Source organism: Cetorhinus maximus, chromosome 2 (assembly GCF_964194155.1).
Source record: "Cetorhinus maximus chromosome 2, sCetMax3.hap1.1, whole genome shotgun sequence".
Taxonomy (NCBI): Eukaryota; Metazoa; Chordata; class Chondrichthyes; order Lamniformes; family Cetorhinidae; genus Cetorhinus; species Cetorhinus maximus.
The window spans coordinates 70,118,178-70,130,312 of record NC_135880.1 but is presented as its reverse complement, the minus strand read 5'-3'; the positions used below and the strand labels follow the sequence as shown (position 1 = coordinate 70,130,312).

The 12,135-nt window shown below is 41.5% G+C and overlaps 1 protein-coding gene across 1 annotated transcript in view; it reads right to left on the bottom strand.

The window, feature by feature from the left end:
* The window catches only part of ppip5k2 (diphosphoinositol pentakisphosphate kinase 2), a 180,890-nt gene that overhangs the window by 68,809 nt on the left and 99,946 nt on the right, over positions 1 to 12,135 (bottom strand). The window contains exon 23 of the mRNA XM_078565916.1: positions 11,748 to 11,864. Coding sequence (XP_078422042.1) covers positions 11,748 to 11,864 — 117 coding nt within the window. The remainder of the gene's footprint in view (positions 1 to 11,747; positions 11,865 to 12,135) is intronic.

Sequence of the window (12,135 nt, the reverse complement as noted above, 5' to 3'; positions counted from 1 at the left end):
TGGCATCAGGAGATAGGAATTTGGAAGACAAAAAGCAAATTGTGTTAAAATTACATTGGCAGTTTTGCCTACCCTTCTTTGCAAAGATGAAAAATTTTGCTAAGGGATGCAGGAATAAGGGATGGAGGAATAAGGGATGGAGAGTATACTAAACTTAGAGGAGATGAGCGACCAATGCGATATGTAAGAAATACAGAAGGACACCGTTGCAGCCGACAGTGAGTATTCCTGTAGCGAGGGATTTCAATGAAGTTGTGGTGATGGATTTAAAGATGTGGGATAAAGAAAAGAACATTTTTATTTTACATTTCACAGATTTGGCAACAAGAGCTAGCCAGTCGACAATCATACACAGTAAAGCAAAGGAAATAATTGTAGATCAGGTAATGGAAAAGTGGACAGGGACCACCAGCGAAATTCCTCACTGATAATGGGGGGGGAAATTTGCTAACAACGAGTTCCAGGACGTGAGAGAAAATATGAATATAATAGTTATAAATACCGCAGCTGAAAGCCCCTCGAATAATGGAGTGTGTGAAAGGAATCACGAGGTTATATATGAGATGCTTTGTAAAATATTGGCAGATAGACCAAGCTGTAAATTAACATCAGCTTTAGCATGGGCTATCCATGCCAAGAATTCACTGCAGATGATTGGGGGCCATAGTCCACATCAGTTGGTTTTTGGTAGAAGCCCAAAAATTTCTTCAGTCCTAAGTGATTATCCTCCAGCTTGGGAGGGAAATACGATTAGCTCTACCTTTTTGAGTATTTAAATGAATTACATGTGGGTAGAAGAGCGTTCTTTAAAGCCGAAGTTTCAGAAAGAATTCAGCAAGCTCTAAGACACAATCTATGTCCATCGGAAACTATTTTCAAGCAGGGAGAAACGGTACACTATAAAAGAGAAGGACCTAATAAGTGGAAAGGCCCTGGAAAGATTAAGATGGTAAAATAGTCATTTTAAACATTGGAACCAGGCTATCTGGGTACACTCATCAAGGTTAGTTGGCGTGGACTACAAATTTGCGGGTTCGGAAAGTGCTGTAGGAAGGGACGAGGAACCATGTACTTCTCATGCCCAAATCTTGCACGATTGTGAGGACCAGGTAGCTGAAGTTGACAGGGTATGTGAAGATGGACACAGTAATTCAGATGAAAAAGATGAGGCAATTTGTTCCAGGGGATAACTGCTGAAAGCTGGCACTGAAGTTACTTACTTGCCAGAAGGGCCCAGTCAATGGTGGGCGGGATGCAACGGTTGTAGGTAGAGTAGGGAAGACCACTGGAAAATATAAAACCTGGTTAAACGTATGAGATAAAGGACAGGTTAGGCCTATGGATTGGAAACATGAAGCACAAAAATGGAAGGCACGGAAACGCATTATCAGTTCTGACAGTGGGTCTGGGAGTGAACATGCCTTTAGGAAGAGATTGCAAATGGCTGTAAGAACATCTATAAATGGGAAAGGGAGATCAAACAGTAACAGCCCGGGGCGTGATAGAAGGCAGGATACAGGGCGTAGTTTAACAAGATCAAGGAACATGGCACAGACTGGTAACGCTACAAGGAGCAGAAGCCCATTTGAATGAGTTGTCTTAGTAGCTTCAAACAAATTAGACAATAAATTAATAAAGGATGCCAAACAGCAAGAACTACATAGTTGGAAAGAATTTGAGATATACACAGAGGGGCCAGATAGAGGACAACCAGCTCTACCTCATAGGATGGATATGCACGGAAAAGGTGCTTCCTGATGGGGCTTATAAAGCTAAAGCCAGGCTAGTGGCATGAGGGTTTGAAGAAAATTGGATGACCGGGATGCAAGAACAGATTCACCTACAGCAGGGAAAGTTATGCTGAAGATCTTTTTAGTTCTCTTGGCTACAAATGATTGGGAATATAAGTCCATTGATATTAAAGCTGCTTTTTTGCAGGGACAGCAACTTCAAAAGGGAAGTTTTTCTCCGTCCACCAAAAGAGGCACGAAATGCAGAAGAGACTCACTGGAAGCTAAATAAATGCATATACGGTTTAAATGAGCTCCAGAGTTTGGTATTTCTCAGTGAGATCAGTTTTGTTAAAGTTGGGTTGTCATCATTCGGAAGCAGACCTGGCAATGTTTTATTGGCACCATGGAGGGAAACTTGCAGGCATCTTTCTGATGCATGCAAATGATTTTTTGTGAGGTGGTAGTAGTGAATTTGAAACATACGTCATTAATGGGCTCAGAACTGAGTTTAAAATTGGAAATCAGGCTTCTGGTGTTTAAGTACATTGGATTGGAAATCAGGCAGGGCGGATCACACGTCCGTTTACATCAGCAATCCTACTTGGAGAACGTCAATCTCATTGCAATTAGTCACATTATGGCCTCCCAGAAAGCTACAGCAGCTTCTAAAACAGAATACAATATATAAATTTAAAGAGTTATTTTTTAAGAAGAGGGGAATCTGTTAGGGAAGGAAACTGTTCAAGAGGTTCAATTAGTAATTATTAGGTTGTTTAACTAAGTACCCATTTGGTTATATAAAAGGGATAACAGTTGAGACTAGTTGGGTCTGTGGAGAGTTTTATGACAAGCAATAAAAATTCTGCCTGAAGGAGTTTCTCTTGGTTCCAATCTTAATTTCTAAACAACTATTAGAGCTTAACATGGCAGAGTATTATTTAAATGGTGATAGATTGGGAAATGTTGATGTACAAAGGGAACTGGGTATCCTTGTACACCCATCATTCAAAGCAAGCAAGCAGGTGCAGGAAGCAATTAAGAAGGCAAAAAGTTTCTTGGCCTTCATTGCAAGAGGATTTGAATACAGGAGCAAAAATATATCTTACTGCAGCTTGGTGAGACCACATCTGGAATATTATGTGCAGTTTTGATCTCCTTGGTATCCTAACAAAGGATATATTTGCCATAGAGGGAGTGCAGCGAAGGTTCACCAGACTGATTCCTGGGATGGCAGGATTATCATGTGAGGAGAGGTTGGGTCAACCAAACCTGTGTTCACTGGAGTTTAGAAGAATGAGGGGGATCTCATTGAAATGTATAAAATTCTGAGATGGCTACAGGGATGATGTTTCCTCTCTCTGGGGATCTAGAACAAGGGTTCACAGTCTTAGAATACGGGATAGGCCATTTAGGACTGAGATGAGGAGAAACTTCTTCACTCAGAGGGTGGTGAACTTGTGGAATTCTATACCACAGAAGGCTGCGGAGGCCAAGTCACTCAATATATTTGAGAAGGAAATAGATTTCTAGACTCTAAAGATGTCCAGGGGTATTGGGAGAGAGCGGGAGTGTAGCATTGAGACAGGAGATCAGCCATGATCATACTGATGGTGAAGCAGGCATGAAGGGCCGAAGACTTATGCCTGCTTCTATATTCTATGTTTCTATGAAAGATTGGTGGAATTTAGTGGAAGACTTGATTAGGAAAACTGGTCAAGAAGTGTGTGAAAGATCATCAGGGAATAGAAAGGCTGGAAAAGAAACTTAGTAAAAGAAAAAAAGGAACTGTTGAAGCAGTGGGAACAGTCAGGATTCAAAGAAAATAAACAGCAGTATAAAAAGGCAAAAAGACATACAAAGAAAGTGATTGCTAGAACAACATTGCTGGTCATGGAAGAAACATATGAAAGTCTGCATACCAAAAAGGGACAAAAAGATATCTTCAGAACAGGAGCTACTAGAGATAAGTTAACAAAAGATGTGGGAAATATACGTACAATCAAGAGTGCAGGTGGAGTAACCTCAGTGAAAGAGGATAAAATCAATGAGAGGTAGGGTAAATGCTCTAACTGGATTATGAATGAAGAAAATCAGAGAACAAACGCAGGAGAGGTAGCTGAAAATCAAGGAATGACAACCAGCATCAATCTGGAAGAAATCAGAACAGCGCTGAAAAGAATGGCAATTGCAAAGCAGTAGGACCAGATGAGATACCAGGAGTACGGACCTGCATAAGTGAATATGGGATCCAGGTCCTGAACAAGCTATTCTAACTCTTATGATGAGAGAAAATTGCATCGGCATTGAGGCAAAGCATTTTGGTGCCAATATTCAAAAGGAAAGGGAGGCATTCAAGATTGCAAAAGCTACTGAGGAATTAAACTCCTATCACATACTAAGATATGGAGTGTGTCACAGACCAGAGACTGAGAAGAAAATAGTGGAAATCCATGAAGATCATTTTAGACTCATGCCTGGAGAAGCAACACCATTTTTGTTTTGAGGGAAGTAATGGAGAAACATTGGGATGGCCAAAGCAATGTGAAGATTTTATTTATCAATCTAGAGAAGACTTATGACTGGACACCTAAGGAGCAAGTCTGGAGATGTGCTAGAATTCGTGGAGTCCCCGAGAAGTACGCACGAGCATTACAGGACAAGTACAAGGAGTGCCAGACAAGAGTGAGCAGCAGTGTGGGGGAGAGAGTTTCAAAGCCAAAAAGTTGGATTACACTAAGGATCAGCACTGAGCCCCTTCCTGATTATCATGGATATTTTAACTGAGCAAGCAAGGTGGGAGGTGCCAAGGTCAATAATGCTTGCAGATGACATTGAGGTGGGAATGAGAAGAGCATGACCAATTATCTGGGGAACTAGAGAGAAGCACTGGAAGACAGGAGTATGAAGAAGAGTAGACCAAAGATCCAATTTATGGACTATTAGTTTGAGCGTAGGGAATAGGATCAGAGTGAAGTGTGAACATAAGAAACAGGAACAGGAGTAGACCATTCAGCCCCTCGAGCCTGCTCCGCCATTCAATAAGAGCATGGCTGATCTTCTTTTGGTTTGAGCTCTACATTCCCATCCACCCCTGATAACCTTTGATTCTCTCACCTAACAAGAATCTATCTATCTCTGCCTGCAACACCTCTGAGGCAGAGAGTTCCAAAGTCACATAACCCTCAGAAAAAATTTCTCCTCATTTCTGACCTAAAAGGGCAACCCCCAATTTTAAAACAGTGCCCCCTAGTTCTGGACTCACCCACAAGAGGAAACATCCTTAAGATGTCCACCTTGCCAAGGCTGTTCAGGATCTTGTATACTTCAATCAAATCACCCCTCACTCTTCTAAACTCCAGTGGAAACCAGCCCAGTCTGTCCAACCTTTCCTCATAACACAGCCCACTCATTCCAGGTATCAATCTAGCAAACCTCCTTTGAACCGCCTCCATTGCATTTACACCCTTCCTTAAATAAGGAGACCAAAACTGCACATAGTATTCGAGGTGCGGTCTCACCAATGCCCTGTACAACTGAAGCATAACATCCTTACTTTTATGTTCAATACCTGTCGTAATAAAGGATAGCATTGCATTAGCCTTCTTAATTATTTGCTGTAGCTGCATACTAACTTTTTCTGACATGTACTAGAACACCTAGATCCCTCTGCACCTTAGAATTATGTAGCTGTTCTCCATTTAAGTAATACTCTTTTTTTGTTGCTCTTGCCAAAGTGAACAATTTCACATTTTCCCACATTAAACTCCATTTGCCAGATCTTTGCCCACTCACTCAAACTATCTATATCCATCTGCAACCTCATGTCCTCTTCACAACATACTTTCCTATCTTTGTGTCATCTGCAAATTTAGCTACCATGTCTTCACTCCCCTCATCTAAGTCACTGATGTAAATCGTAAAAAGTGGAGGACCTAGTACAGATCCTTCTGAGACTCTACTTGTCACATCCTGCCAATCAGAAAAAGACCCATTTATACATATTCTCTGCTTTCTGCCAGCCAGCCAATCTTCTATCCATGCTAATATGTTACCCCCTACACCATGCACTTTTATTTTCCGTAACAGTCTTTGATGTGGCACCTTTTCAAATGCCTTCTGGAAAACAAGTGCAGTACGTCTACAGGCTCCCCTTTATCCACTACGCATGCTGCTCCTTCAAAAAACTCCAATAAATTGGTTAAACATGATTTTCCTTTCACAAAACCATGCTGACGCTTCCCAATTACCTTCAGCTCTTCTAAGTGCCCAGCTATAACTTCCTTAATGATCAATTCTAATAACTTTCCCACGACAGGCGTCAAGCTAACGGGCCTGTAGTTTCCTATTTTCTGCCTCCCTCCCTTCTTGAATAGAGGGGTTATATTTGCTCCTTTCCAATCTGATGGAACCTTTCCAGAATCTAGGGAATTTTGGAAAATTAACACCAGCGCATCGACCACCTCATTAGCCACCTCTTTTAAGGCCCTAGGATGTAGTCCATCAGGACCCTGAGATTTGCCAGGCCACAGCTCCATCAATTTGCTCCGTACCGTTTCCCTAGTGATTTCAATTTCACCAAGTTCCTTTCTCCCTTTCACCTCCTGATTTGTAGCTATTACTGGAATGTTTTTTGTATCCTCTACAGTGAACACAGAAGCAAAATATTTGTTCAATTTTTCCACCATTACATTATATACTATTAACTCCCCACTGATGCTCTCTGGAGGACCAACACTCACTTTACTTCACTCTTTTTCCTTTTTAAATACCTGTAGAAACTCTTGATATCCATTTTTACATTTCTTGCTAGCTTCCTCTCATACTCCAGTTTCTTTCTCCTGATTAACCTTTTGTCATTCTCTGCCATTCTTTATATTCTGTCCAATCATCTGTCCTGCCACTCATCTTTGCGGAGTTGTATGCTTTTTCCTCAAGTTTGATGCTTTCCTTAACTTCTTTAGTAAACCACAGATGTTCGGTCCTCCCCTTAGAATTTTTCTTCATAGTAGGAATGTACTTATTCTGAAATATCCCCTTAAATGTCGGCCACTGCTTCTCTATTGATCTATCCTCTAGCCTAGTTTCCCAGTTCACTTCAGCTAGCTCAACTTTCATCCCCACATAGTTGCCCTTATTTAAGTTTAAGATACTAGTCTTACACCTGCTCTTCTCCCTTTGAAACTGGATGTAAAATTCAATCATATTGTGGTCGCTGCTACCTTGGAGTGCCTTTACTCTGAGGTCATTAATTAATCCTGTCACGTTACACAATAGCAAGTCTAATATAACATGCTCTCTGGTTGGTTCCATAACATGCTGCTGTAAGAAACTCTCTTGAAAGCATTCTAATAACTCCTCATCCAGAATGCTACTGCCAACCTGATTTTTCCAGTTTGTGTGTGGATTAAAATCACCCATGATTATTGCCGTCCCTTTATCACAAGCACACAATATTTTCTCTTGAATACTTTGTCCTACACTGTGGCTACTGTTAGGGGGCCTGTAGACTACTCCCACTAATGACTTTTTGCCCCTACTATTCCTCATCTCCAACCCAAAACCGATCCTACATCCTGATCTCCTGAACCAAGGTCATCTCTAACTATTGCACCAATGCCCTCTTTGATTAACAGTGCTACCCCTCCACCTTTACCCAGCTTCCTATTCTAACTGAATGTCACATAACCTTCAATATTAAGGACCCAATCTTTGTCATCCTGCAGCCACATCTCCGTAATTGCTATCAGATCATATTTATTTACTTCAATGTGGGCCATCAATTCATTTACTTTGTTATGAATGTTATGCGCATTCAGATACAGCGCCTTCGGTTGTGTCTTTTTGATACCATTGTAACATCTAGTCTTGGCTGTTGATGTATTCTTAGGCTTTTTCTCTTTGTCCCTTCCTGCCATTCTGACTCTCATTTCTTACAGAATCTTAACAGCACAGAAGGCCATTCGGCCCATCATGTCTGCACCGGCTCCAAACCTGGAATTGCTACCTCCACCCAAGCTTGATCCCTCACCCCTCATTTAGTTTAAAGCCCTCTCTGCTTCCCTCATCATGCGATTTGCGAGGACACTCAACCCAGCACAGTTCAGGTGTAAATCGTCCCAATGGTACAGCCCCAACCCTCCCCTGTACTGAAGCCATTGCCCCACAAACCGAAACCCACTTCTCCCACACCAGTCTTTGAGCCATGCATTCGTCTCTCTAATCTTCTTTGTCCTATGCCAATTTGCATGTGACTCAGGTGATAATTCAGAGATTATTACCTTTGAGGTTCTGCTTCTTAATTTGGTAACTAGCTCCTCATACCGACTTTGCAAAACCTCTTTCCTAGTTCTACCTATGTCATGGACCATGACAACTGGATCCTCTCCCTCCCACTGCAAGTTCTTCTCCAGCAGGTGTCCCCTGAGCAGGTGTCCCGAACCCTGGCACCGGGCAGGCAACATAGCCATTTAGACTCTTGTTCTTTGCTGCAGAAAACAGTGTCAATCCCCCTCACTATATTATCCCCTACTACTACTACATTCTTTTTTGCTCCCCCCACCTGAATGGCTTCCTGTGCCACAGTGCCATGGCCAGACAGCTCATCCACCTCGCAGACTTCGCTTTCTTCCACACAGGTTGTGAGCACCTCAAACCTGTTTGACAATTGCAAAGTCTGAGGCTCCTCCACTACTGTCTGCTCCATCCCATTACCTGTCTCGCTGACAGTCACATCCTCCTGTCCCCCACTGCTGACGAAAACAGATGACCTTCTTTTAAGAGGTGTGACTGTCTTCTGGGACAAAGTATCCAGGTACTTCTCCCCCTCCCTTATGTTGCACAGTGTCTGCATTTCAGCTTCCAGATCAATAATCCTGATCCGGAATTCCTCAAGCTGCTTACACTTCCTGTAGACGTGTTAGTCATGGATCACCTTGGTGTCCAAAAGCTCCCACATCTAGCAGCTGCAACATAACAAAAATGTGAAGATTATGGGTGAAGACTTTGAGAAAAATAAGTAATTTCAAGTACCTGGGGTCAGTAGTGGCAGAAGATGGAAGTTTGGAAATGGAAATTAAACAACGGATTAACTCTGTTTGGAGTAAGTGGAAGAAGTGGAGTGATATGGATAGGAAAGTATCGCTGAAACTGAAAGGAAGAATCTAGAAAACAGTTGTGAGACCAGCCTTGTTTATATAGTGCAGAAACATTGGGCAACAAGGTGTCAGCTGTGGCTCAGTTCATAGCACCCTCGCCTTTGAATCAGAGGGTTGTGGGTTCATGTCCCACTCCCGGAAACCAAGAACTGTGATTGTACTCGAAAGAGTTGCAATCTGTGACTGTTGATAACTCGAAAGAATTATCAAGAAGAGAGGAACAATGACTGGATACTAACGAGATGTGGGTGCTGAGTTGGATGTGTAGAGTAATTAAAAAAAGGACAAAATTAGGATCCAGCGCTTCATGTGGTGAGTGCAGATTGAGAGAGCAAAGAAAGTAGCTGATAAGAGGTTGAAATAGTATGGTCATCTATTGCGAGGGAGAGAGGAAATGTGGTGAGGTGAGTGATGGTATAGGACTGCCAGGAATAAGGTGAAGGCTGCGGCCTAGGACCAGATGAAAAGATGCGGTGGCAAGAGACTTAAATGCAGCGGGATTAGAAGAAGAATGGTGACAGACAGGAGTTGGAGAAGGGTGACCAAAAAGCATTGTGGTGATTCCAAGTAAAATGGGAGAAGCCGAAAGAAGATGATTATTGGAATTAAAAGCACAGGCTCACTGAACTCTTGAAATATTTTGTGGCTATTAACAAATTGTTGAGAGGGCTATCCAGTGGAAATTATATACTTTGATTTTTCAGGAGGCATTTGATCATTTTGAGTCTTTTAGAATGGTTAAGAATTAATAGCAGACCAGTTGTCAGGATTGATCAGTGTAAAAATATTAAGGAACACCTCCTTAATATTTAAGGTGGGTACATGGACTCATAATGGGCAGGATTGAAAGTTTGAAGTCAACGATCCAATACATTGGCGGGAGACGATGTCAGAGATACATTAGGCAGCACAGAGAGACCTGAAAGTATGATGGTTGAAGTTAGAGGCATGAGAGGTTGGTTCTGTGTGTGTAAAAAGTAATTATCTAAAACACAAACATAAGCAAACAGGTAAAAGATAAGAGGTTGGAGGCAGAAACACAGGGAGAAAGGGTCAGATGTTTGGTGGATACTTTCCTAGGTCAACTGATGAATAAAATCCCATGGTTACATGCTGTATTCTGGTACTCATAGGGATTTTTTTATTCGTTTGTGGGATGCAGGTGTCGTTGGCTGGGCCAGCATTTATTGCCCATCCTCCACGTGTGCATTATACCACAACTTCTCCAACAGACTATGTTTGAACCCTGAGCTATCACTGGAAATAAAAGGCAATAATAAACAGTACAATAATTACTACACAACCCATGACACCAAGTAAAGTACACAAACTCAATTATTCCAGGTCAGAGTCCCAGTTTCAAATGTGTGCCTGAGAAAAGCACCAACTAGCGACCCACGTGGCTGTCAAGGATGAATAAAAAGCTGGAGTAAACTGCAGGCTTGTCTCTCATCCCCTAGCACCTAACTATAGTCGGTTAAAAGTCTAACTTGTCACCATCAGAAGTGCTTGGCCTTGGACTGTCAGCACATTTGGGGGTGGGTTGGTGGGAGGATTATCATTACTTTCCACCTCCTGCATCACCACATGTTATCAAGCTGAGGGATGCCAATGCTGCAGATATCAAGACTTTTCTACTTTTGGTTGGTGTCTTCAGCATTTCTAGATCAGCTACAGAAAAGTCCAGATACAGAGTAACATTCCCATACCTTCTCCTAATAATGTACTTTAAAACCTACTCCAGAACAACTCTTCCCAAATGCATGGTGTTTAGTTCCACAGCAATCAACTTAATGGGCTTCTGGGAATAAGCTGGTTAGCTTATTGCTGAATTGTGCTCATTTCTGGGCACTTTCTTATGCTGTGGATCACACCTATCTCATTAAGGATCCTGATTTAGTATCAGCCTTGGCTTTGTGGTAGCATTCTCATCTCTTCACATAGGCTGTGAGTTAAAGATCCCACTCCAGGAACTCTTCTGAGGGAATGTCTACTGTCAGAGGTGCTCTTCTGGATGCGGTGTTAAACCAAGACCCTTTCTGCTCCCTCAGGTGGAATAACAGAATCCATGGCATTATTTGAAGTACAAAGAGTTTTCTGCAGTGTCAACATTTAGCCAAACAGGTTAATCAGTTACTTTATTGCTGTTTGTGTGACTTTGCTGTGGATAATTTGGCTGCCATGTTTTCCTATATTATAACAGTGGCTACAGTTCAAAAGTAATTAATTAGATGTAAAGTTTAAAGTGCTTTGGGAAATCTGAGGGTCCTGGGAGACTATGTAAATGCCTGTTTTTTAAAAAATTCTCTCTTATTCGGATCCTTCTGCATGTCCACTCTCTCCTATTTTAGTAACCTGGCTGCCTAGATTGCTATCAGCAAATATAGGCGCTACTAATATTATTAATGACCTCCAACACATATTTAAAATCATTTAAACAGCACTGGATTGAGAACAAGCCCCTGTACAGTTCCAGGCGTCATTAGTCCCATATTAAAACATTTGGCATTTATTATGTTCCGCTTTCTATTCTAACTGCAGGTAGCTAACTTCATTAATCTTTATCTTCTTGCAAATTTCACATACCAAATTACTGAAATACTGAAACCATATCCAGTGGGTAGCCCTAATGCACAAATTTAGTTATCTCTTCAAATAAATTCAATTAAAATGCTTTAAAATGTTTTCCCTGACATCAGATATACTAGCCTGAATCCACTGCCAGAAACATGGAATACAAGACAACAATTTAATGCATGAATTAGGCCACAATTATTAGAGTCCACATTGGTCAACATATTGAAAATAAGTTCTCAAATTATAAACAAACTAATTTAACACTCATCACAAAAATAAATACCTCACGAGAAGCTGGTCTGTATCCAAAACCTGATGGAAGATTTTTATCTTCCTCACATCCTTTAGCACCAGGACTGAAGTGTAATTCAACATGAAAGCGTTCCTCTGAAGAAGGGTCCTGAAAATTAAAAGTTATGAAAAACAAATATCTGTAGGGCTGAACAAATTAAAAACGCAATTTTTGAAAGAATTTTGCATTTGAGGGAAACCTCCCCCTACTTTTCTTCCCATTGCTTTGGGATTGCACCAACTCTGGCCAAGACTGCCGATGAGCAATTTCTTCACTGGCCTTCAATAATACCACTCTGAAGCTATCAGATGATCTGCAACGATTGATTCCGAATCTGCGTACTTTGCTATGTAATTATCTTATCACACACAAGGTATAG